The 27250-nt window shown below is 38.1% G+C and overlaps 3 protein-coding genes across 3 annotated transcripts; 2 read left to right on the plus strand and 1 right to left on the minus strand.

Moving 5' to 3' along the window:
* Window positions 1-8223: 8223 nt before the first annotated feature.
* On the plus strand, window positions 8224-9538 carry LOC142638518 (uncharacterized). Its single transcript, XM_075812549.1, has 3 exons — window positions 8224-8340; window positions 8419-8807; window positions 8880-9538. Exons 2-3 carry the CDS (start codon window positions 8421-8423, stop codon window positions 9066-9068), a joined length of 576 nt encoding a protein of 191 aa, XP_075668664.1. The 5' UTR covers window positions 8224-8340; window positions 8419-8420; the 3' UTR covers window positions 9069-9538.
* Window positions 9539-16937: 7399 nt separating this feature from the next.
* LOC142640699 (uncharacterized) lies at window positions 16938-19688 on the plus strand. The gene is made up of 4 exons (XM_075814914.1): window positions 16938-17283; window positions 17809-17947; window positions 18738-18801; window positions 19329-19688. Exons 1-4 carry the CDS (start codon window positions 17061-17063, stop codon window positions 19461-19463), a joined length of 561 nt encoding a protein of 186 aa, XP_075671029.1. The 5' UTR covers window positions 16938-17060; the 3' UTR covers window positions 19464-19688.
* A 160-nt stretch (window positions 19689-19848) lies between these two features.
* Window positions 19849-22065, minus strand: LOC142640698 (peroxidase 4-like). Its single transcript, XM_075814913.1, has 4 exons — window positions 21716-22065; window positions 21439-21633; window positions 20613-20778; window positions 19849-20439 (listed from the first exon to the last, which is right to left on the minus strand). The coding sequence occupies exons 1-4, from the start codon at window positions 21932-21934 to the stop codon at window positions 20054-20056; spliced, it is 966 nt and encodes a 321-aa protein (XP_075671028.1). The 5' UTR covers window positions 21935-22065; the 3' UTR covers window positions 19849-20053.
* Between the last annotated feature and the right edge of the window lie 5185 nt (window positions 22066-27250).

Genomic DNA, 27250 nt, shown 5'->3' on the forward strand with positions numbered 1-27250 from the left:
AGCAACATAATGTTTTTTTTTTTTTTTTACTCTCAATTTCATGTTTTAGATTGAATATTACAAATCAATGGCATCATACACACAGATATAAGACATAAAATGTGGTCTCTTCATTTCCCTTACATGATTATTGATAGATATATTGGTATTTTATTCAAATTTTGCTGAGGACCAAAAGGAAATACACCTTTACTATATGAACATAAAACCAAATATGATCGATATTAATATAGGTTTCCAGGATTAATAATTACAATAGAACATCATGATCCACTAAAAAATGGAACTCGGAATAGGAAACATTTCCCTTCTACATAAAAATCCAGAATATAAATAAGTTTGAAGGGAAAGGGAACCCTTAGATCCACAGATCAGATACAATACAACTTTCACTTTGGAGAATCATGAGTACTCCCTCCATGCTCCATGGTACTCTTCTCGTAGTAGTGATAGACTGCTGCACCAGAGAGCACCGCCAGTGTTAAAGCTTGTGCGTGCATCCTAGCAACAAAGAAGGCACACAATTTTTATTAGTATCTTAAGTTCTTAGCACAAACAAACACTTCTTTGAACTTGAAAGACAATTTGATACAATATATGAGGCCTATGTACGTACCTGGCATGAATAAGCTTTAGGCTTGGCTTGAGGGGAGATCTTGTACGTGAATTATAAGCTAGTGATGCTCCAATTCCTGAAGCCCAGAGTGCCCCTACAGTAACCATTTCATGATGATGAGGATATTGATAATTCACACAATTATTCCGATGTTCCAATTACCACAATTTATATTATACATAGAACTTACATGTTAGGGTCTTAGTATTTTTACTACATAGATTTAAGGGAAAAAAGAAGAAGAAGAAGAAGAAGAAGAAGAAGAAGAAGAAAGGATCATATTAATTGAGAAAGAGGGTTTACTATACTGACCAACGGAGGTGAGCTTGTTCTTGGAGACCCAGGTTTGAATTGCTTCCATTTTCTTTGTTTTACAAAGTATATTCAGTAGTGTACTAGTGAATGAATCAGTGGGGTGGAGGTGGTTGGCTTTAATGCATGGGAGGGTAGGTATTTATAAGTGGTCTATGTTGAAAAATGTGCTTTCGTGTTTAGTGTGGCCCATTGATTTACTTTGTTCTCTCTTTTCACTGAACCACTCTTGGTCTTGGAGCTTAAACTAGAGGCTTTCATATCCGGTTTTGTTTTATATTGATTCTTGCTTTGCTAACCCGTGTGACTTGTCTAATACCGTGAGCCGTTGGATCCGTATTTAGTGGAAATTCTAGGAGCTGGAGATGTACAAATCTCTGTCTAGATTTTTTGAGAATCAATCTCTGTCTAGATTTAAGTGTTCACTTTCACCAGGTACTATAGAGGATTTTCACCAGAAAAACGCTCATTTCTTCCATTCCCTTTTGTTAAAGTAGTTGTCTACTTTTGATGATCTACTTTTATTGAGTTAACTGCATAATAATAATAATAATAATAATAATAATAGAACAATGTCAGAAAACAATGGGTCATATATTTTAGAAGGGTTTGGTTAATGGGTGTTCTAAGGACACACATAAATCATTTATTTTTAGAAATAATTTATATAAAATTAAAAAAATTGTAAAATTTTTTCAATTCTTAATAAAATTATTTCTAAAAATAATATACTATTGTGTGCCTTTAGGACATATGTTAATAAAATCTATTTTAGAAAACAGTAATGATATCTCCTTAAAAATCTAAACTACTTTCGGACAAACAAATTAGGAGGGACAACGTAATAGTAGTTTGTTCAATATTCATCGGACCAAAAAAAAAGAAAAAACCTTTTACTAACTTATTTCAATTTTCTAGCATTACAAGTTGAATACGTTTACTTTGATGCAATTTTAATATTCTTGAGAGTTTTCTAAGGTAACAGAATAGCCTTCGGGCCCTATCAAAAAAAAAAAAAAAAGTCTTCGGGCACAAAATTTGTGTCATAGATTATGATGCTCTTAATTAGTGGCACAAAATTTGTGTCATAGACTCTCTCTTTAACAAAAACATGGGATCTGCAGATGTGCACGTGCATCAGCATGATCAAGGAGGGAGATTGTAAAAAGTCCTGCTAATGTGTGCCTTTAAGGCACACATTAAGATATCTATTTTTGAAAATATTTTATTGAAAATTGAAAAAGCTGTTTATACTTTTTTAATTCTCGAGAAATTTTTTTTAAAAATAATTAATTATTGTATACTCTTAGGGCATACATTAGCAAAATTCATTGTAAAAAAAACAAATACTGTAAAAGGAAACTGCCGACGAATGCTTTTTAGCCGTTTGATTTTATGGTTAAATGTGAAGATAACCGACGTAACGGAGCTGTAGGTTTCTATTTTTTATTTTTTAATATTAATAATGAAAGACATATTTATTCATTCAAAATACATTTTGACCAATATTTGTAACCATTTTTCTACCAGCACAATGGTTGTCACAATTTGATAGATGGTGAGTAGTAAACTACCGTTTTTTTTATTATTATTACTCGAACTCGATAACTTAAAGTTGTGTTCCTTTCTTTTTACTAAAGTTAGAGTGTCGTTAGAGAATCTTGCTAAAGTTATATAATATATTGAGCAGTATTATTTAATATTTAGGCACTATTTAGAAAGTTGGAGTGTTAAGCTAATTAAAGTGCAAATTAATCTGAGCTAGATGTAAACAACTTGATTTGTAATAATAAGAAATAAATAAATATTTAAAAATAAAGAAAGAGGCAAAAGAAGAAACAGATGTCAACCAAAAAGGTGCATGAAGAGCCATTTTAGGGAGCCCAACTTGTTTCATTGAACAGTAAGATCGCCCTCTTGATAGTTGATACTGCATTATTGCTATTTGAGGAGCATAGTACAATAATGATCCATATAGTTTTGTAAGAAACAAGGGGTGCTATTAATGGTTTTTACTCTCAAGAGTCATGTACTGCTGCTCATTTTTCATTTTAAAAAAACAGAAAACAAATGAAGGATCTGTCGTCTTGTGGCTTCTTCCATTTGTTGAAGAATGTGTGAGTTTAGTTTAGTTTTTTGAAATGTCCTTTTTAAAAAAGTGCAGGTTTTGAAAAGTGCAGTATGAAATTAAGTTTAAAAAGTTGAACATTTAATAAAAATTGTTAAAAAATATTTTTTGACAAAGTTGTTAAAAAATATTTTTTGAAAAAGTTAAGTATTTGACTAACACTTATAAAAGTGGCGGTTTGAATTATAAATTATAAAAAAGTACAATATATATATATAAGAGTTTATTTCATACTTAAATCAACTACTTAATAATATTTACTAAAAAAAATACTTAATAATAATAATAATAATTTATTGTTAACTAAAAATTGTTATAAAAATATTGTTAACTAAAATTTGTTGTAAAAATATTTTATTTTTTTGAGAAACGTTGTAAAAATATTTTAAAGATAACATTACTCTAATATAAAATTTTTTTTCATTAGCTTACTTAAAAGAAAAAAAAAAATTTGTTCATGCCCTTGCCCCATGAGTCCAAATCTTCTGTCCCACTTTTCCTACTCCACCAATAAAAACTTGCCACGTGTTTACCTAATTAATTAAATACTACCATTATTGACTTATTAATGCTACCGTTATTAATTAATAGTAGTATTTAATTAATTATGTGAACATGTGACAAATTTTTATTGATAGAGTATAGAGTGGAGCAGAAAAAGTGGGACAGAAGATTCAGACTCTGCCCCACACCGCACGTATATCCAAAACCAACACAACACTTTCTTTTCTTTTTTTTTTTTTTTTTTTTCCGTTTTTTTCTCAGCCACATTTTCTTCACCTTTTGTCTTCTTTATTTCTCCCTTATCTCTATTTTCCTCCGCACTTTTTTCACTTTGTCTTCTTTCAAGTTTCAACACCTCTCGGTCAAAAAAGTTTCAACACCTCTAAACCATGACTTCATCAAAGGGGAGAGAGTGAGAAAGATCAAAATGAAACATAGAGAGGTCTTGGCAAACCCAAAGAAATTGAAGAACAACAAAGAGAGAGAGAGAGAGAGGTGGTTGCCGGTTATTGACTAAAGATTGGATCAGAGTAGAGCAAACAAGAGGGAGATTCTACACAAGGGAAGATTTCTCTATATTCCGATATTTTTTTACTTTGCATTTTGAAGAATCCTAATTTGTAAGAGATCGATTTTTTTTTCCTTAGTTGATTTGGGAATTTAGGAGCGTTTGGGAAGCATGTTTTGCGCTTCCCACGTCCAGCGTTTGCGGTTTTTTTTTTTTTTTAAGCTGTGATTGTTGACTTTTCTATGTGAATAGTACATACCGATGGGTCCCGTGCACTGTTCACGGGACCCACAAACCCACTTTTCAACAACTTTTTTCATTAAAAATGGGTCTCACGGTACTATTCACACATTTAAAAATTATTTTGTTACAGTATTTTCAGTTTTCATTTTTCAGCTGTATCCAAACGGACCCTTTGTTATAGTTTTTTTTTTTTTTTTTTTTTTGTGTTTGGATTTGGAAATTTGTTATTGAATTGAACTTGGGCTAGATGCTATTTTTTGTGGTTTTTGTAGAAGACAAGATGTTCCATTTAGCAGCATGGAGGAGCAAGAAAAAATTATGAGCAATTTAGGAAAAAGAGAAACCCACCAACGGTAATATTTTTGTTTTGAGAAAATGCGTTTGTGTGTTTTGCAACGGCAGCTCAAAGTTGCCATGCCAAAACACACAAGGCCTTCACATTTCAAAACACAGTTTTTTAGCGTTTAAAACCTTACCAAACGCAAATATTATTTTTTGGGTTTCAAAAAGCGCTTTTTACCAGAGGAAAGTGTAAACAAACGGGCACAATATCTAACTTTTCTTGAAACCATTAACACCAAAAAAACTTTTTGTTAACGATTTGAATTTTGACCTTGTGGAAATAGAAATAATTAGCTAAGGCCAGGAGGCAAAAGTATCTGCTTTTAGCGTAGCAGCGTAAATTGCCATTGATGAACAGCTTCCAAAAGAGCCAGGGACCTTGAATCACCATACTAGATGTGATTCTTATCCCACCACGTTTTGGATCATTACATAAATACATAATGATTGTAGAAAAGGCTTGATGAAAGTTGAATATGATTATGATACAGAAACACAGCCATTTCTAAGATGTCCAAAACCTAAATGCAAGAGCCACTTCCATAGTTCCATAATCCACTTGGGATTGTTGTTTAACTTTCACACTTAACAAAAGAAATCAAATTATCTATTACTGAGAATATAAAATTATCCATAAGCAGTAACTCACATTCATTTATTGGCTCAATAATATTGTTGCACGTGAGCCTGTGATGGCAAAATTTGCCATGCCACTTGACCTATCCAACCCCGCACAAATTTTCCTTGTTTTGATGCGGTGACTGGGTGTGGACAGATTTTGCTTACCCACCTTAAATGTGTATATTGTTTTTATTTAATATATATTTTGGGTAAAACTTAGGTAGATACACCTCCCTAAATTCTCTCTTTAAATTTAAACCATCCAGGTGTCCAATAAAGACAACTCAACAAATGGTTTTAAAAGATAAGTGCATTATCTCCCTCCTTACTTTAGTTTTTGTGTTTTTTCTCACCGGCCCACAATGGAAAACTAGATGATTTTAGCTTCAGATTTCAGATCTTTCCCCTGCTAACTTCTCCCACTAAATCTTTATATTTTGGTTTGCTACTTTAGTTTGATCTACCCCTATTGACTTCTTCCAAGTCTCCTCCTTCACATTTCTTCCATTAAAGTCTCCTTCTTCCAAGTCTTCTTCATCACTCTCTTAGGCTAGTTCTTTCTTAAAGCTTCTATTATGGGTTCATGTGAGTGAACCAATCTGCCTCCTCACATGGTTGCTAGAATGAATGCAAGGTATGGTTGTGAAGGGATCTTGCCGAAAATTTGTTGAGTTTCAGCCAAAATTTTTGTTTGGAATTTGCTTGTTTCTTGGGAAAATAAGGGTGAAAGTGTTTGAAGTCATCTGGTTTTTCTCGTAGGCAAAAGATAAGTGGAAAAAGAACGAAAAAAAAGATGGTGTTATTACTTCAAACACCGTTTGTTGAGTTGTCCATTTTATACATCCGGCTAAATTTTAAATAAGGAACTTAATAAACTATAAATAAAGAATTGTAGCTAAATTTTACCCATATATTTAAATTATTGTTTTGAAACAAATTCTGTTATTATCCCCCATATCACTTACTTTCTCTCTTCTGTAGCACTCAAACAATTGCCATTTTCTTTTCTGTTTCACCTTTACCTCATTAATATTAAAACCATCTTGTTAAATGATGAAGCCGAAAAAATCACCAGTAAGTTGCAAGCACTCTCCAACTTGAGTCAACACTTGCAAAGAGAAAACGAAGAAACCTTAACAGAGAGCACCGGTGTGGTGCCGGCCAAAAACCCTCCGAAGGTCAAGTTAGTATTTCTTCGCAACCCTAGAGTGTCAGAGTTGAGTCAATTGTGCGTACCTTGATATCTAGGGTTTCTGGGGTATTTATATTGGGTAGAATTGCCTTTCTTTTAGGATACAACTTCCTTCTCAAGTTCCTTTCCATATAGGAGTCTTCTCAAACGTGTGTCGCAAGAAGTCCAAGTGTGCACGCTTGCGTGGGGATAAAGCAAAAGTTAACTTAAAACATATCAAATGACATGCAACCTGGAATCTATAATTAATTCATATATGACGGATACTCAGCAAATTGAACCGTCATAGTTGCGTCACCTACAGTGTCGATCTGTCTTATACTCTCCGTCCCTTCAAGTTCAACGGGAATATCCGTCTCCTATTTTTATCCCCTTCAGTTGCCCCCTTCAGTCCTTGGATCCGTCTTTGAAACCTGGCGGATTCATGGAATGACTCATAAAGTAATGTATTGAGATGGGACGGTCTTAGTATACCATGACGGACGACACGTTGCCTGCATTTCTGACGAAGAACACGTGGTCCTTGTGGATTGGCTGTTTCCCCAAAACGAGGCGTCGCTTCGTATTCTGGGCCCCTCGTTCTATAAAAGCCAGACATTTTTCCCTTCATTTTCTCTTCCTATCAAAAATTTGTGAGCAGAGCCCCTATCCGTTGTCTCTCATTAGAAGCCATCTCGGTCCGGTATGTACTCCAAACCCCTCTCTGTCTTTCTTTTCATTTTATTGTTTTACATATATGTGCTTTCTTTAGATCCGTTGGTGTCTTAGGTTATACCGTCATAACTGTAGGTAATGTCTAGTGCGTCAAGTAATCAGTCGTTTGTCCGCGAGGGGGCGGACTACAATGAAAGGTTCCCGTCAGGTCCAAGAGATCCTGACACTTCAAGTGAAGAGAAGAATCCGTCCAGTACCTCTTCTTCCCCAGATGGAGGTCTGGAGACGAAGAGTTCAGAGTCGTCCAGTAGTAGCTTAGACGGTGTGGATCCCCCCGTCCAGTCAGTGATTGGCCCAGATAGTCTTAGGGAGTTCGTCATGCTGCCCCTTTGGACAGTAAATGATTTTAGGTCATCAATGACTGAATCCCATCTCAACGCGCTTAGGACTAAGTACCAAATACCAGATAACATCTGTCTACGTCTTCCCGAAAAATCTGAAAAATGTTACTACAGGGGGGTAGACGGTGTTGGGATCTATGAGCAAGCCTTAAAGGCGGGGCTCAGATTTCCCTTAAGTTCTCTCCACCGTCATCTTCTTCAATACCTTGGCCTGTCCGTCACCCAAATCTCCCCAAATGCTTGGAGAGTATTCATTGGGGTAGAAGTTTTGTATGGGGCAATGTCTGACGGTTCCCGAAGGTTGACGGTGGAAGAATTCTTCCACTGTTATCGTCCAACAGAGATCGTCAAGTCAAAGGGGATGTACAGTTTTGTTGCTAGAAGCCCATTGTTGAGGCTCGTCAGTGATACACCGGAATCAAATAGAGACTGGAAGAGTCGTTATTTCTTTTTGGAAGGGGACGAATGGATGTGTCGTCCAGGGGACAGAACTTACATGCCCGTCGACACTACATGGGGCATAATGCCTCCGTCGGGTATGCCATTGCTTTAGTTTCCGTCCAGTTAATCTTTGAAACTTGGTTTATTTTTTATTTTTTATTATTATTTTTTTTAAGGTCTAACCGTCTCTTGTTGCAGCTCGGGACCGTCCACAAGTAGACTTAGAGCAGTGGAGTTTTCTGGAAAAAATCTTTAACAAGACGAAACTGCAAGAGAGGACTTGGGCTCAACTCGTCACCCTCGATACTTTACATTGGTATTGTGACGGTCCTGATCCTTCATCCGACACCCGTCGTTACGATACCAGAGTCAGAAAACGTAAGTTAGCTGTAATTATCTCCGTCTTATTTTAGTATCGTCATTTTGCTTCTATTCATGCCCGTCTTTGAATTGCAGAGATGGACGCTGCCAAGAGAAGAGCCTTCATCAAACAACAGGCTGCTAAGAAGAAACAAGAGGGTGGCCAAGCTAAGGGGACGGTTCCATCTCTTCTGTCTAAACGCATCCAACAAGAGAAGGTGGACCGTCCTCCTAAGAAACAGAGGACCACACCAGAGCCCGTCGTGGCGCTAGAGGCTGAGAAGGCACCCGTCAGGCACGGGAAGGGCAAAGGCTTGATGAAGGGTCCAGCTCCCACGGGGGAGAAAGCACCCGTCCTTTTTAGGGAAGACTCAAGCTACGCCCTGGGAAAACTCTCGTCCATCCTGACGGCTGACGACTATGAAGACCTCGGCAATCACGCGACGAAGGCGATGGGAGAGACGGGTCTCTTCAACATTGCGCAGGTATTTTTATATCCGTCTAACTTTGTTATGCTTATGCTTATCCGTCATTTACATGGTGTACTTTGCTTTCAGGCCATGCTTATGATGAAAGGACTAATGGGCCGTTGCGTCAATCATGAGACAACAATGGACCGTCTAAGGAAGAAGAACAAGACAATGGAGGATGAGCTTCACGAGCTAAAGACCTACAAGATCAATATGGACAGAAAGCTCAAATGCTCGGAGCAGGTTAGAGAAGAGGTGGAGAAGGAGAATGAATAGTTGCGCGGAATTTTGAAGGACAAGGAGAAGAAACTGACGGACACAAAGGCTAAACTCCATAATGCGAAGGAGATAGCCGTCCAGGAATACCGCGACTCCGACCTCCTACTGACAGAGCTTGGGAGCTCCTTTGCCGACGGATTTGACGACGCCATCCGTCAGGTGAAGTCGTCTTATCCTGACCTGGACGTATCCCACATTTCAATTGAAGCTCAAGGGCAAACACTCGCGCAGTCCGTCCACTCAAAAAGCACAGATGAAGTGTTTGTCGTCACTGCTCCAGCTGACGAAGGTGAAGCCCTTCCTCCAAGTCAACCAAACGACGGCCAGATGATTGAGAACCATTCTCCAAAGAATCAGTAGTAGTTTTTTTTTTTTTTTTTTTTGTAAAAATTCTTACCGTTGTAAGTGAACTCATTGAACCGTCGTATGTAATCATACAATTTAACTTATCTAATTTTTTATTGCCTATTTGCTTGCTTATTATCCGTCGCACATTACATGCATGTTTATCTCAGTTAGATAACTCGTCTGCTGTGATGAACTTCATATGTCCGTCCTTTCTTTGGGCTGGACTTTCTGATGCATTTTTCGAGACACGTCCACTTTGTGGATTTTGGGTAATTCGTTCACTTTGCAGACGTCGATTTTAATTTCTTAGGACGATCCGTCCACTTCGTGATCGCCAATTTTCATCCTTTGGAATGATCCTTCCACTTCGTGGACCTGTAGGACTTTCATCCTTTAGGTGATCCGTCCCTTTTGTGGACTTATAGGATCTTCATCCTTTGGATGATCCGTCCATTATGTGGACTTGTAGGATTTTCATCCTTTGGATGATCCGTCCACTTTGTGGACTTGTAGGATTTTCATCCTTTAGATGATCCGTCCACTTTGTGGACTTGTAGATTTTTCATCCTTTGGATGAACCGTCCACTTTGTGGACCAGTAGAATTTTCATCCTTCGGATGATCCGTCCACTTTGTGGACTTGAATATTTTTCATCCTTTGGATGAACCGTCCACTTTGTGGACCAGTAGAATTTTCATCCTTTGGATGATCCGTCCACTTTGTGGACTTGAATATTTTTCATCCTTTGGATGATCCGTCCACTTTGTGGACTTGTAGATTTTTCATCCTTTGGATGAACCGTCCACTTTGCGGACTTATGGATTTGAGACCCGTCCACTTTGTGAACTAGGTTTTCATCCCTTTGGGATGATCCGTCCATGTTGTGGACTTGTAGAATTTCATCCATTTGGGATGATCCATCCACTTTGTGGACTTGTAGAATTTCAACGCCATGCATTTCATATTTTCTAAATAAAAATTCCTCTCATTATATCAGTTCAACATACCAAATTGTTTATGGAAAAGAAAACTTGGGCTCTAATAAGTAAAAATTATGAATGTTTAAAATTAAACTAAAAATAAGGCTGTAGACATTGTCTTATGACTGTCGCACTACTGGTAGTACTTCTTCAAGTGCTCCGTGTTCTAGGGATGGCCCAACTTCCTTCCGTCTAACGTCTCCAAGTAGTACGTTCCTTTCCTATGCCATGAGATAATTCTGTATGGGCCTTCCCAGTTAGGACCCAGCTTTCCCAGGGACACATCCTTCGTAGCGCCAAGCACTCTTCGTAATACCAGATCTCCCACCTTGAAGTCCTGGTGCCAGACCTTGGAGTTGTAGTGTTTTGCCATCATGTCTTGGTACCGCGCCAGTCTCTGTGCTGCTACTACCCTGACCTCATCTATAAGGTCGAGTTCTAGGCGCAATGCTTCATTATTCTTGCTCTCGTCATAGCTTTCCACGCGGTAGCTCGTTAATCCCACTTCCGCCGGTATGAGGGCCTCAGCACCATACGCCAATCAAAACGATGTCTCTCCTGTTGGCGTTCTTGCCGTTGTCCTGTACGCCCACAGCACACTTGGTAGTTCGTAAGGCCATATGCCCTTTGCCCCCTCGAGCCGGGTCTTGATAATCTTTAACAAGGACCGGTTCGTGACTTCAACTTGTCCGTTGGCCTGTGGGTGGGCGGGTGACGAGTAATGGTTCTTGATTCCCAGCTGAGAACAAAAGTTTCGCAATGCATCGTTGTCGAATTGCTTCCCATTATCTGAAACAAGCACTCTTGGGATCCCATATCGGCAGATAATACTTCTCCATACAAAGTTGCGAATGTTTTTCTCCGTGATAGTAGCAAGAGCTTCTACTTCCACCCACTTGGTGAAGTAGTCAATACCAACCACCAAGAACTTCAGTTGTCTTACTGCTATTGGAAATGGACCCATGATGTCTAATCCCCATTGTGCGAACGGCCATGGAGCCGTCATAAGTGTGAGTTCCTCCGTTGGCTGTCTAATGAGATTGCCAAACCGTTGACACTTATCACAGGCTCTAACGTACATATTGGCATTCTTTTGCATTGTCGGCCAGTAGTATCCTGTTCGGAGTAGCTTGTGCACCAGAGACCTTGATCTAGAGTGGTTTCCACAAATTCCTTCATGAACTTCCCTCATCACGTAGTCTGCTTCCTCACGGCCAAGGCATCTTAGATATGGTCGAGAGAATCCTCTTTTGTAGAGGACGTCTTTAATCAGGATGAATCGGGCAGCCTTGACCTTCAATCTCCTTGCGTCTTCTTTGCTATCGGGCAGCTTACCGTCCTTGAGGTACGCCACAATTAGAACCGTCCAATCGTCTTTAGTGCTTACTTCCTGCATTCGGACGTTATCTAGTAGCGATGAATGTTGGACGAAGGATAATACCTGTTCTGGGGCGATCATAGGTTCGGCCGAAGCAGCCTTTGCGAGTCGATCCGCCTTTTGGTTCTCTTCTCTTGAGATCTGAACTATCGTGAATTGGAGGTCACTCGTTCGAGCCTTCACTTCCCCGAGGTACCTTCTCATTCGTTCGTTCCTACAATCATAGCTCCCATAAACTTGACTGTCTACGATTTAAGAATCAGAGTAGACCACCGCCTTTCTAGCTCCAGCCACTATCGCAAGCTCCAATCCTGCCACCAGGGCCTCATATTTTGCTTCGTTATTTGTAGTGGTGAATTCCAGACGGATCATGCATTCGATCTTATCTCCTTCCGGGGTGTGGAGTACAACCCCGATTCCTCCCGCATGCTTGTTAGAAGATCCGTCTATGTGAATTCTCCATGTGGGCGTCTCTTCTGCCCCCTGCTCCTCCGGTGTAGTGAATTCTACAATGAAGTCTGCCAGTATCTGTCTTTTCACCGCCGTTCGTGGCTGGTATTGGATATCGTACTTACTCAGCTCGATAGCCCACAAAGCCATCCGTCCTACAGTTTCAGGATTGTTCATTGCTCTCCGCAAGGGCTGATCCGTCAGGACTTTTATGGTATGTGCTTGAAAATAGGGCTTGAGTTTTAGAGCTGCAGTCACAAGAGCGAAAGCGAGTTTCTCCATCTGGGGGTATCTCTCCTCTGTGCCTCTTAGCGCCTGGCTGATAAAGTACACAGGCTTTTGTATCTTCCCTTCCTCTCTGATGAGAGCTGCGCTTACCGCTGCTGATAAGACGGCAATGTACAGGAACAATTCCTCCCCCGGTGTGGATGGACTAAGCAATGGCGGGGCAGAGAGATATGCCTTCAACTCCTCAAATGCCCTTTGGCATTTGTTCGTCCACTCGAAAGATCTCCTTAGCGTTCTGAAGAAGGGGAGACATTTGTCCGTCGCTCTCGACACGAACCTATTTAAGGCCGCTATCTTCCTTGTCAGGCTTTGCACTTCCTTCACCGTCCTCGGAGGAGATAGCTCCATAATCGCCTTCACTTTCTCTGGGTTGACTTCAATGCCCCGTTGGGACACCATGAATCCTAGGAATTTTCCAGCGGTTTCTCCGAATGCGCATTTGCTTGGATTCAGCTTCATTTTATATGTCCGAAGAGTGTTGAAAGTCTCCTGGAGGTCCCTCAGATGATCAGACACCTTTGCGCTTTTCACCAGCATATCATCTACGTAAACCTGGACGTTCCTGCCAATTTGGTGCGCGAAAATTTTGTTCATTAATCGTTGATATGTGGCTCCTGCGTTCTTGAGCCCGAACGGCATCACCTTGTAGCAAAAAAGCCCCTGGCTTGTCACAAATGACGTTTTCTCTTGATCTGTTTTCTCCAATTTAATTTGATTATACCCTGAAAAGGCGTCCATGAAGCTCAACAATTCATGTCTTGTAGTGGAGTCTACTAAGGTGTCAATGCGCGGGAGTGGGTAACTATCTTTAGGGCATGCTTTATTCAAATCCGTGAAGTCAACACACATTCTCCACTTCCCGTTTGATTTCTTGACCATTACCACATTGGCCAGCCAATCAGGGTAGTAGACCTCCCTTATGAAGTTTGTTTCTCGCAGCTTCTGCACTTCCTCTGCCATGGCTCGATCCCATTCGGGGGCGAACACACGTTTCTTTTATCGAACTGGAGAGAAAGAAGGTGATACATTCAATTTGTGAACTATGATTGTTGGATCTATTCCCGGCATGTCGCCATGGCTCCATGCAAACACGTCTTGGTTTTCTTTGAGGAATAATAGGATCGCATGTCGAATCGTTTGGTCGACTGAGGTTCCGATCCTGGTGGTCCGATCGGGCCTTGAATCATCTAGTCGTACCTCCTCCAATTCCTCCACAGGTTCTGCTATTGTTCTCTGTTCCTCGATGTTCATTGCCTGTACGTGGTCATCCATCTCCATCATGGCAACGTAACATTCCCGCGCGGCCACCTGATTTCCGCGCAGTTCCCCAACTCCGTATTCGGTGGGAAACTTGATCATCAGATGGTAGGTAGAGGTGACGGCTTTCCAAGCATTTAGAGTGGGTCGTCCGAGTATGGCATTATATGCTGAGGAGCAATCAACCACGAGAAAGGAAACATCCCTGATTATTTGCTGCGGGTAGTCTCCTACCGTTACCACCAACGTGACGGATCCTAAAGGTTAGATCCGGGTTCCTCCAAAGCCAACGAGGGGCGAGCATGTCGGGATCAGGCGCTCTTTAGCAATCCCCATCTGCTGGAACGCAGGGTAATAAAGGATATCTGCTGAGCTCCCGTTGTCCACCAAAACTCGGTGGATGTTGAAGTCCCCTGCCTGTATGCTAACCACGAGCGCGTCGTCATGGGGGTGGTGAAGGCGCCGGGCTTCCTCTTCCGACAACTCGATGCGGGAGCTGTTCCGTCGTGTTCCTTCTGGTAAGGAACCTGTCGACTGGACGCTTTGAACCGTCCGTAAGTAAGTTTTTCGGGCCTTTTTGGATGACCCGGCAGAAATATTGCCCCCTACAATCATCCGTATATCTCCTATGGGTGGCCTGGGATGCTCATTTTCCCGTCTAGGATTCTGCTCCTAGGGTTGATCCGTTCTCTCATTCCTTACGAACCTCTGCAACCTTCCTTGCCTGATAAGGGCCTCGATCTGTTGCTTCAAGTCATAACAGTCCGTCGTATCGTGGCCGTGATCGCGATGAAAACGGCAGTATCTATCTCTTGGCCTCTTGTTCGGATCTCCTTTCAACTTGCCCGGGAACGTCAAGGTTCCTTCATCTTTGATTTGCATTAACACTTGGTCAATTGGAGCTGTGAGGGGGGTGAAGCTTGTAAATCTTCCCGAAAGTGGTTTGGATCTCCGGTCTTCTCGTCGGTCTCTAGTTCTTGCCATCTTTCGTCTGTTGTCCGGTTTCGTATCTTCCTGTCTTTCCCTTTTTCTTGGCTTATAGTCCTTTCGGGCCATCAAGGCATCCTCGGCGTTCATGTACTTCGTCGCCCTGTAATGCACGTCGGACATAGTTTTCGGGTCATTTTTGCATAGAGAGAACAAGAACTTATCCTGTCGCAGCTCGTTCATGAATGCTGCCACAAGTATCTTGTCATCCGCCTCGTCTATCGAGAGGGCTTCCTTGTTAAAACGGGCTATGTATGACCTTAAAGTCTCGTCTTCTCTTTGCTTAATACTCAATATACACGCAGTAGACCTCTTATGCCGATGACTTCCGATGAAGTGTGATACGAACTATGCGCCCAATTCCTTAAAAGTACCGATGGAATTGGGTGTCAGTCTACTGTACCAATCTCTCGCAGGCCCTTTCAAAGTGGTGAGGAAAGCCCTGCACATGATTTCATCTGGCACACCATGAAGATGCATTAATGTTCTGAAAGATTCCAAATGATCCAATGGGTCTTTAGATCCGCCGTAGTTCTCCACATGAGGCATGCAAAACTTTGGAGGAAGGGGGCATGAATTCACTAGCGCTGTGAAAGGCGAATTCGTTCTGTGGACTAGGTCGTCCAGGTTACTGGATACCCGTCCTCTAAGTGCGTTCATCATCACATCCATACGTTCCCTCATCTCCTGCATTTCGGCAGCTATGTGAGTCGGCAAAGTGTCTGAGACGGATGGTCGATTGGTTTCTTGTCGCTCGGGTCTAGTTGGAGCGTTGCTGCCCTCAGGTCCTTCTGCGTTTCTTCCTTCTGGACTAGCACCCTCCTGGTCTTCCTCTGGTGCACTTGGGTGTGCGGTCCTTTGTCGCAACTGTTCTTCCAAATCATGATTCTGCTTGGTGAGGCGCTCAACCGCCGCCGCAAGCGTTTGGACCTACCTCTCTAGAGCTGTGGCGTGCGGTTCGTCGCCTTGATTGTTGTTTGTTGCCATCGATCGAGTGAGTACCATGCAACTCTTTGTCTCAGGAATAGAGCGAGGCTGAAGTAATCGAAAGATTTTCTATTCCCACAGACGGCGCCAACTGATGAAGCCGAAAAAATCACCAGTAAGTTGCAAGCACTCTCCAACTCGAGTCAACACCTGCAAAGAGAAAACGAAGAAACCTTAACAGAGAGCACCGGTGTGGTGCCGGCCAAAAACCCTTCGAAGGTCAAGTTAGTATTTCTTCGCAACCCTAGAGTGCCAGAGTTGAGTCAATTGTGCGTACCTTGATATCTAGGGTTTCTGGGGTATTTATATTGGGTAGAATTGTCTTTCTTTTAGGATACAACTTCCTTCTCAAGTTCCTTTCCATATAGGAGTCTTCTCAAACGTGTGTCACAAGAAGTCCAAGTGTGCACGCTTGCGTGGGGATAAAGCAAAAGTTAACTTAAAACATATCAAATAACATGCAACCTGGAATCTACAATTAATTCATATATGACGGATACTCAGCAAATTGAACCGTCATAGTCGCGTCACCTACGGTGTCGATCCGTCTTATACTCTCCATCCCTTCAAGTTCAACGGGAATATCCGTCTCCTATTTTTATCCCCTTCATTAAAAAATACAAAATACCTCTCACTCACTCTACTCATATCTTATACGGGTTTTTCCTGCTCAAAAAAAAAAAAATTGCAAGTTTTCCGTGCTCCAAAAAGAGGATGTGACAGGAATGGGTCACCCTTGATTTGACCTCACCTCGTCCTGTTGCAACTCTACTAATAATTTATCAGCTCAACAAAATTTAGAAGGAAAAAAAAAGTATTACAAAAATAGGGGGAGGTTTTGGTGGACTTGGGCTACTATGAGGTACTGTTTGAGTTCGGTTAAAGAAAAATGTTGACAAGACTCCATATCATTTGTCTAGACTCTAGATATCCCAAAAGCCCAAACTCCACGCCATTCCCCAAGATTATGCACAATCGAAGGCCCAACTTAGGCACGCCCCGTCACCATTGAAGAATCCAGACCTCTCCACCAAATTATCACAACCCTTCTCGATTTCTCTCCCAATTTGATCCAAATTTTTCCCGCCACTCCAGATCCTCACAGACACACACGCTCTTATCTCACTCTTACATACACACACACACACAGCGCCCTCTATAGTTTATATAATAATAAATAACAGAAAAGGAATAAAATAAAAAAAAAAAAAAAAACCTGATAGTAATAGTAATAGATTATAGATTGTTAGTTAGCAAATGAACACTCACACTCTCACTCACACTCAGTCTCACACAGAAAAAAGTCAGTGAGTAATGGAAGCAGAGAAACGAATCCTGAGAGTTAGAAAAAAATTTAGAAAACCACTCTCCGACTCTACCAATCTCACCACCACTACCACCGCACCCAATAATCTCTCCTCCGCTTTTAAAAAATTGCTCCCCTCAACTAACTCTACCACCACCAATTCCGATGCCATTAGCTCCGCTCCTCCTCCTCCTACTCCTGCAAGGCTGCTCAAGTCTTCGTCCCCTCACGGTAATTTTATCGGCCCTCTCTTCTTTTTTTCGTTTCACTTCCAATTTGGGATTTCTCAATTTCTAGGGTTTGAGGGCAATTTTTGTTGTTTTAGTTCTAATTGAGCTAGTTCTTGTCCGTAAAAATAAGGATCAATTGTGTTGAGAACCTGAATGAGTTTGATTCTTGGTATTTTAATAATAATGCTGAATTTGCGATTTGTTTGGATGGAGGATTTGTAGGGTCTGTGTGTTTGATAGTGATAAAGCTTATTATGTTTATGAATTGTAAATTTGTGAGTTAATCAATGGATTCGAAGGTTCTCGAACTAATTCGTGTTTGTTTAGTACTGTATGATTGTTCATGTCCATGGGTTGCTTGGGATTGAGTGTATTGGCCACGTTTTAGTTGGGATTTACTACTTTGCATTGTTGGGTCTGAATGCATATTTGAAGGGTTTGTGTGTGTGTGTGTGTGTGTGTGTGTGTGTGTGTGTGTGTGATATTGATGAGTTTTGATTGCGAGATTTCTATGTTGTGGGTTTAGGTGCTGGTGTTGATTCTGAGGTTTCTGAGTCTGGTTCGGTTTACAGTAGAAGAAACATTGCAAATAAAGCAAAGGGTAAAGGGAAGGAAACTGCTGAGCCTTTGAGTTGCCCTCCTGCAGTTAAAATCGGGAATGTTCGGTAAATGTCGTAGTCTCTTCTTGCATTGAGTTCTGCTATAATCAGTAGTTTAATTACATTTCATCTTTGAACAACAGTAGAAGGGGAAGGAAAAAATCAGATTGTGAATATTTGGGAAGTTAGACATTATTGGTACTATTTATTGAGGAGGATGTACTGGGTTTTTTCATATTTTTTATTGGTCGATGGAGTCTAATGGGTTTTTTTTAGATTTACTAAACAAGTTGTCCCAATTGTGGAATCATGAATCAAACTATGGCACAACATTGGCATAACTTCTGTGATTTGAGGGCCCATGAAATCTTTGCAATTTTTCTTATCTTGAACTTCTTTGGTCTTTAGATCATTGATTTCAAACATTTTGGAAAGAATCATAGTCTCCTGGATGAAAATTCTGCTGATGATACTTATTTGTTACTGGTGTAATATTTCTTCAAATCCATCTTCTTGATGCGCTCGAGACATGAAATTTTTTGATTTAATGAACATATATACTTAGAACTTGAAAATTGAAGACTTGTACATCCTCATAAACTGAATACTCATTAATTCTGATAGATGTTGTGCTTGGATGAAAATTTTAAATACCCAATCCACTGCTTTTTTTTTTTTTTGTATACTGTATTAGAGTATTCTAAATTTACTTTCTTCTTGCTTCTTCATCGATGTTCTGTTTTCATTACTGATATACTGTGAGGCCTAATATGGCTGAGACTTTATCTTGTGTCTTTCTTTTGTTGTCTAGCATGTTCTTTAACACTGCTGTGTATGTTACTTGTCTTGAAATTAGGAACAAGATAAACAAAGATGGAGAAAAGAGTCTATCGAAGGCTTGTACAGCACCTCCTACAAAGGTTCATTTAAAGACTTTGTTGGTCTCAAATTTCATGTTATTTTGGCGGGATATTCTGTCTTTACCATTTTGTCTTTTAATTCTTGATCTTTGGCTTTGGGCCTGGTTTCTATGATTTCCTTTGTTTACTGAAGTAGTCAAGCTTGAGAATAAACTCAGACCAAGTAGTTTGCCTAAATCGTATCTGATTACTGTTCTTAACCCTTAGAGTAGGGAAACCATCTTGAACTTTGTTTTCTTGCCCTTTTTTTGCTGTCTATGTATAAAGGGTATAAATTCAGCTTAATAAGGTATTTTGTTGCATCTCTCTTCATGAAAAAGTAACAACACTTTTAAAGGGAGAAGACTAACTGTGTGGCAAATATTAGAGTGTTGTACTTTGTTACATTTTGCACTACGCCATGTATTAATTTGTCTCTCTGAAACTCTTGCTTTTTCTAGCATTTTCATCTTAAACCAGATTTTAATAAGATCATACATAAATAGATATTTAGCTAAACTTTGTATTGGCTTGGGATGTTTCTGCAGAGGCAACGTCATGTAAATGTTTTGGATTACGCCTTGCCGGATGAATTTGTAAAACAGCAGAGGGATTACTTTGCAGAGATTGATGCATTCGAGATGGAAGAAGAGGAGGTTGAGTCACTGGATCAGTTAGAGTAGATGGATGAGAGCTATGGCTGATCATTTCAGATGAGTATTCGAGGCAATCTAACCCCTTAACATTCCCTGTATATATAGGATACCTTTGACAAATTCTGGTGCAATTACCATCCTGTTCCCAATTTTATCCATGTAACCATGTACGTGCTAGTGCTAGATATCTCTCTTGAATACTCTAATGTACTGGATTATCATATTCTTTTAGTACTTGACGGTAGAGATTTTTCCCCCCTTACATCAGAGAAAACTACAGTGGTAGCCTGGTAGGTAGTAGTATTTTTGTGATAGTGATATTCTGTGGACTACAATATCATATACTGTTGTGGTGGTTGATCTGATCACGTGTTGTTTGCTCTGAATAACTGATCATTAAACAGGAAAGCAGTGACTACAAAGAAGTTTATTAAATTTAGTAAAACTTGAAATACACTGAACAAATGGTTTATCTGTTCGCATAAACCAGGTGTTTATTGATAAACATGGTCACCTGTCAAGGCGAAGATAAATTGCACACAATTCTCAACATAAATTTGTAGCTTAATGCGTCTACATATACCCATAATCTTAAGTACATTTGCACATTTTTTTTTTTAATTGACTTTCCGGCAATTTTTTCTTATCTCTCCTTCGCTTCCAGTGAGGGGCTTGATTCTGCTCATTCTAACCATACCCTTGGCGAAGTCCTTAAAAAATTTATTCTGGTCGGTAGCATATTTTTCAACCAGGGAATCAGCAGCGGCCCGATTAAAGAGCTCCTGATCTGAATGTAGAAGACCCTTCCCTTTCACCAAATTCTTAAAATACCTGTTATCAAAAAAGGTCGGGGTTTGACGATCAAGGGGTGCAAGAGTGTCATTATTTCCAACTTTTGGGCATATTTGCTGCAATGACTTGGCAAAGGAGGAGTCAATATTGGAGTCATTGTATATGTGGGCTCGGAACGATGTGCATCTGGCCAGGCCAATGGTATGTGAACCTGTAAACCATGATGAGTTAGTGAGTTACTTTACAATCAAGCGGGGTGTTTAATTCCATTAACAAACCAAATGGAAGTATAAGTTTGTAAAACAAGGATTGATTACTCTTTGGCATTATACTGAAATTGTTCATTGTTTCCTTGCTTTTTGGTCCAAACTTAAACTGCATTACCTGAAAGTGCCACCATGTTCTTAAATGAAAGTCCCTGTACAGAGAAGTTTGCTACCAGACCGCTCAGGTTGGAGGTAGGTGGAGGGATAAAAGTGTTGGCCGCAGTGATGTTTGCTGTGGTAGAATCTTTTCTTCCCAGACTGACTTTCCAAGAAGGGCCCCCTAACTGCAATGGCCGTTAAAATAAAGATCCCCTCATAATACGTACATAAATGGTGAAGTTGAGATTTTTCAAAACTTCAGAGAGACGACAACAATCAAATTTTAATTCCAAAATTTTGGGCCGATTATGGATATTTAACGGACTAGTTAAGATTGGTTACAGCCTTACAGGTACATTTTTTTTTTCATCTTCTATTCTTCAAAAAAATTTAGTATAGTTTAGTCAAAGTCATAACAATGTCCCTAATGCTATGTTTGGAAGTTTTGAGGGAGATGAGAGGAGAGGAGAGTAAAGGGAAGGAGAGTAGTGGAGAAGAAAGTAGAGAGGAATGATTATCTTCCACCTTGTTTAGATGTTTTTAAAATTAAGTAAAGGGAAGGGAATAATTAGTCTTTTTATTTATAATTTTGTTAATATAGTAAGGACAAATTTGGTAATTTATTTGATCAAACATTTTTATGTGCCGCTCTCCTTCCAAATCTTTTTAATTTGGGAAAATTAAAATGAGGGGTTAAAAGTAGTTCAAACCCCTCCAAAGTCCTTCCCTCATTTCTTAAAAAACATCCAAACAAGGTAATTTAATTACTTTTCCTCCCTCTACTCTATTCCCTCTCCTTCTCCCAATATCCAAACATAGCATAAAAGTTGAATAATGAAACTTACATAAACAACCGACTCAAGAGCAGCCAGAGCAAGAATATCAGCACAGGACACCACTCCGGGACATGCTTTCTCCAACCTGGCTTTAATGTCATCGACTACGTCAAATCCTCGAACCGAGTTATTGTTAGGATTTGCCGTTTTCTCTCCAACAAAGCTGCCGGGAATATCATCCAACAGTATTGATGCGTCACAGCCCTGTGAACATTTTTTTTGAGTCCAAACATTTTCAGCTTATCAAAGAGTTAGTGACAAAATGCTAGTGAAGCTATATACTTACATTTACAAAGCAATCATGGAAATGCAAGCGGAGTAAAGAAGCCCCAATACGAGTTTCTTTGTTTATGGCTTCTATGACTGCTTCGTTAACAATGGATAATACGTTGGGGCATGTGGTTGAGTAGTGAGTTGGGGAGAGGGAAAGCTCGCCATTAGCTTCCAAAATCATGAAGGCACCAGAAGCAACGAGGACCAGCAGAAATATGTTGTAAGAAGCCATGTTATCCTTGTATCAAGACAAGAATGGCACTGCCTTATATGCACCAATGTGTGGGTTGCTGATCAGATCATAAGACAACTCGCAAATAAGATTTGTTCAAATTTAATGAAATTAACAAAGGAAAATGTTTTCATGATCAAGTGATCACTATATATTTATCTATATGGAAAAAAGTGTGGAGGTTTTTAAAAGTGAAAGTGACGTTATATTGACTAGATCTGAGCTCCCACGCAACTCTACATGTGTGTATTTTGGTGAAAGCATTTATTCAATATTCCAATACGTTGGACGTAACACAGTACGTGTCCAAAAAGTTGATCATGTATCTCTTAAAGTTCATCTAGTCCCCAGAATGAAAGGCTTGTCCAATATTTGGAATTCTTGGCCACACACATCAAACAATTCATGGAATTCTTGGCCAATTACATCAAACAATTCATGAGAATGAAAGGGTTGTCCAATATTAGGACCTCTAGAATTTTGAATCCAAGGAACCAATTTCAATCCGTTGGATTCACGGGGTTACAAACAATTACCTTTAAAAAAGTTACTTTCAATTCGACTTTTCCGGCAATTTCCTTCTTGTCCCTAACTATTAAAGTGAAATTCGAGAGATCCAATAATTGTGCTTCGTCACAATGGAGTATACCTACAGCTAACTTGATAATTTGATATGTCGTTTTCTATGAAGGACCCTCTGAGTTGGCGCCGCCCCTCTTGTTGGAACCTTCAAAAGTCATTCATGGCCACTGGTCATATTTACCAATATATATGTTTATTGCAAAAATTTTACATTCAAATTAATTCTACCGACAACAATTTTTTTCGCAACCTATATATTTTGATTGGTACATTATAAAAATAATTTAAAAAGCGATGTATGTGATGCATGCATGATTCATGCATGTGAAAGTATAACTGTTCCGAATTGTAAAAAAGTTCCAGAATTTTTTTTTTTTAGGTTTAATTGTTTCTAGCATTGTCTTTTATCTCAAGGTATATGTAAATAATTGCTATCTCTATCAGTGTTTTTAAGCCTATTTGATAACGTGGTCATTTGCATTCCAATCATGTCATATAATGATGGGTCATTGCGACAGAGTTGCATTACTTCATCAAAAAAAGTTCCAACGACAGCTAATTGGCAGCATATGGTGGGAAAATGGAGGACAGAGTTCATATAACTTTGAGAAAATTTCGGTAATGATTGATTTTTTTTTTAATGATCATTTCGGTAATGATTGATTAAATGTGTTTAGTACAATAAAAGCATAAATGTTTTAGATGCCTCTATGAGATTAGTTAATAAATTTTTTTTATAAAATTTATTCTATTTTTATGAAAAAAAAAAATCAATTTCTTTATTCACAATAACATTTTAAAAATAGCCCATTAACAAATATTTTTAAGGCAGAAGTTAACAAAATACTTAATGTATTAATAAAATATTTTTTTAAAAGAAGAATGAAAACTAACCAAAGTCTGCTATGAGTATATCATTGATGTGTAGAAAAATACCTTCCACCTAAGCAAATAAATCACTAACATGTGTAACAGAATTATAATCCATTAAATTATCATGTCTACGAACATTATGAATGTAGTACTTGAGTAGGTTTTTAATTACCTTTCATAATAATAAGCTAGCTGTTAAAATGTAACACTTCGCTGCACATAGGACCAAAGACACATGTGGCTGTTTTGGCCAAAGACTCAAAAGCCATTGTAGCTGTTTTCCTATCTATCATTCATGTGGACTACGAATGCAGCAGTCTATATTTTCAATTTGTCTTCATCATATTAAGAAATGAAGAATTTCTAATAGAATAAGTACAAAATTTCTAACAGAATAAGGCAACCTGGTTGGACCAAGCCTTGGCTATGGATCTGCATAATCTTCACCAGAAGCAGGGACGGAGCCAGAACTTAGAGTTAGGGGGGGCGACTTTGCTGCTAGCTGTGTGCGGTGGCTCCGACCCTTGAGTCTATTTTTTTACTACTAAGGATTTTTGTTAAAATTTTTTTAAATGGCCAAGTAGTTTGTTCTGGGTAAAATATATTGATTGGACTTAATTTTTTTAGTTTTATTATATTGGTAATTTTTATTGTTGAGCTAATTTTTTTGAGTTTTTATATTTTGTTTTAGATTTAGTCTATTAATTTTTTATGTCCTTTAAAAGGTGAAAAATGCTAAAACTACAAAATTTTTACAAATTGCTAATGTGATAAGTGGTTATTGATATATAAAAAGTTATGCAAGTGTACGAACTAATAACAATTTGCTACCTTAATAGTTTGTATAAACATTGTAAAAACGTTTTTGGCTATAAGATTACTCTCAAAAAGAATTAATGGCATTATTAAGGGGGGCAAAGTGTAATTTTATTGGACAAAATTGTTAAACTTAGTACCTATTAATATAATAATATTTTTATAAAAAAAATTAGGGGGGGCCATTGCCCCCCTAGTCCAATAACAGCTCCGCCCATGACCAGAAGGGTCTGATCACGCATTCTTTTGTTTGTCCCTCATGTTGTGGTAGGCCAAATTTTGTTTTTAGCTAGGAAAACAATGTAGCTTGGTTAATATTGTTGCACTCTCTGACTTCTTACTTATTAATAGATGTTGACTCGGTTTTATCCAAAAAAAAAAGCACAAATTTTCAATGTTTTTGTATTGCTTAATGATACTCCTTTCTTTTCTTTTAGAAGATTTATAGAGTTGGAATCTTCTATCATTAAAATACTACAAACAGAAAACAAACCTAAACTACTTTAAAATAAAAACAGAAACCAAAAAAATATATATATTTTTATCATCAAACATTATATATATAGTTAAAAAGGTGAAGAGGGATATGTATTTTAAATCTTGATAGGGCCAAGTGGATATGGAAGGCCAGCTAACTCCAATGGAAGTTGGGACTAAAGCTTAAATGCTTTAGCTATCCAACATTAATTGCCGATGCACATAGACAGCCATATATGAATGCATATAAAGCAGGTTCTTTAGGTCTTGATATAACCACTGCACACTCATGGTATAATGGTCACTCCATAAGTATAAGTGCTTGTGAGATGTGGGGGGCAAGAGCCTGAGTTCAAGTCTCTAGGAAGGAGCTTCACATATATATACACTAAGATTAGGCTAAAGTAGTTTCTCAAAAAAAAAAAAAAAAAAAAAAGGCTAAAGTATAAATTCCATCTTGTAAAAAAAAAAAAAAAAAAGAGGGTCTAGATGTAACCTTGCATATTTATTAGCCAGAAGATGTAGATGTCGAAGAATACAATTTAATCAGTACAATTATTATTATCATTATTTTGGTAATAATCAATTGATTGACAACACTGACGATTGGAAAATAGAATTCTTGTGTTTTCAGCTTCTTAATGTAGTTTTATGAATAGAATATCGATATCAATTGTAATGTAAAGTTATCGATTAAATATGGCTAAGAGCAATTGGCCATTATTATTATTATTAATTTTTTTTGGTGCATTTTAATATTTATTATAAATAAATTATTAAAATTTTTGTTATGAGAATTAAAATTCTTATTATTGTGCAATATATTTGTATTGAATTTGGTTGATAAATGAAAAGATGTAGGAGTTTCAATTTTTAATGGAGAGTTAATGTTCTTTATTTTAGAAATTCTCATCATAACATAATAAGTATAAAATTTATGTGAATAAATGGGTTATAATTCCCATTAATTTTGAGTGAATCCTATTAGTCTACAAATAGGATTATGTGCACCATCCCTCAACATATGTATAACAGTATACATTATCCATATGTAAAACAATGATAGAATGATTTGGGCAAGGAAATCTGTTTTATGTGGTGGAGCTTTGTGCTAAAATATTAGTATTGAATTAGCTTAAGACACACAATGATATGGTCGAACTATTGTATTCTATTCCTATCTGCATGGAAAGTCTAATAGTAAATCTGCTGCATCGAATTGTGGATTTTGCAATCTACAAAAGACTTAAATCTCTTTAAAGAATGCAAGATTTTTGTGTCCCGACATAATTATCTTTATTATAATTTTTTAATCTATTTATATTTAATATATTTGTTAGTTTTTAATTAACACTAAAATATATAGTTTAAAATTGCAAGAAATTCATTGGTTTATTGTTGAAATTTTTTTTTTTTTGGGATGAACATTGTTGAAACATGTCATGGTTTGAAATCTCATATTCATATTTCATCTGTATGTACAAGTTGGTGTCTGCAATAGGCTTACTGATTCTAAAAATATCTCAAGGCTCATAATTTCTTTTGTGCAGAATCTGCAGATGCATGTATAATGTGCCCCATTTTTCAATCCGATTGGCTTATTTCAACCCCACAGCATTCATAACCGTATGCTAACCGATTCGTCCCATCCGTATTCACCTTCTATGCTTTTTAAGTTTTTATGGCTTTTATCAGTGTGTCAGTACTGCTGGTGCCAGGCCCGAATGATACTATTAGTACTCTTTATGTAGTCCCGTGACTTCTTCTGACGTGATTCTAATTATTTAACTCTTCTTTTGAAAAAATAAACAAAAAAAAGTACGGATTTGTTTGTGATTTATTTATTTCGTAAAAATTAAAATTTTTTTACTGAAAATATTATAAATAAAAATAAAATTTAATTGAAATAGTATAATGAGATTTATAAATAGTATAAAAAGTACCGTGAAACTTATAAATAATAGTAAAAATAAGTTAAATAATAAAATCAATTGACAAAAATAATTCATGTCAAACAGACACTAAATATAACAAAACATGGTTATTTGTGTTTACGCGTTTTATCAACCGGTAATTCTATCTTGTGTTTACGCGTTCTATAGCAAAACATAGTATTAGGTGTCAATGTTCGACCCAACTTGCGAATACGATACAAACCCGACTCGGGTTTTTGAGGGTTAGGGTTGGGCTTTAATGGGTTTGGGTCATAAACGGGTCGACTCGAAAGCGACACGATAAGAAACGTGTCATAAGCGGGTCAACCCGCATAACCCGCAATAGACACGTTTAACACGCCAATTTATTTGTGTCAACCCAAAATAATCTACTTAACACAATCCGTTTAACTTGTATAACAAATAAATATTCATTTTATTTTAGATTTGTTAAATACCTTTTATATCCAACATATACTTTAAATTTAAAAAGAAAAGTGAGTAATTACAAAAACTTATAAGGGATATAATTGAAAATTGAAACTTTACAAATCCTAAATTTCTAAACCCTACAAACCCTAAATCTCTAAACCTTCTTATAGATATCTAATTTTAAATTAATTTTTTTTTTTAT

Source organism: Castanea sativa, chromosome 6 (genome assembly GCF_040712315.1).
Source record: "Castanea sativa cultivar Marrone di Chiusa Pesio chromosome 6, ASM4071231v1".
NCBI lineage: Eukaryota > Viridiplantae > Streptophyta > Magnoliopsida > Fagales > Fagaceae > Castanea > Castanea sativa.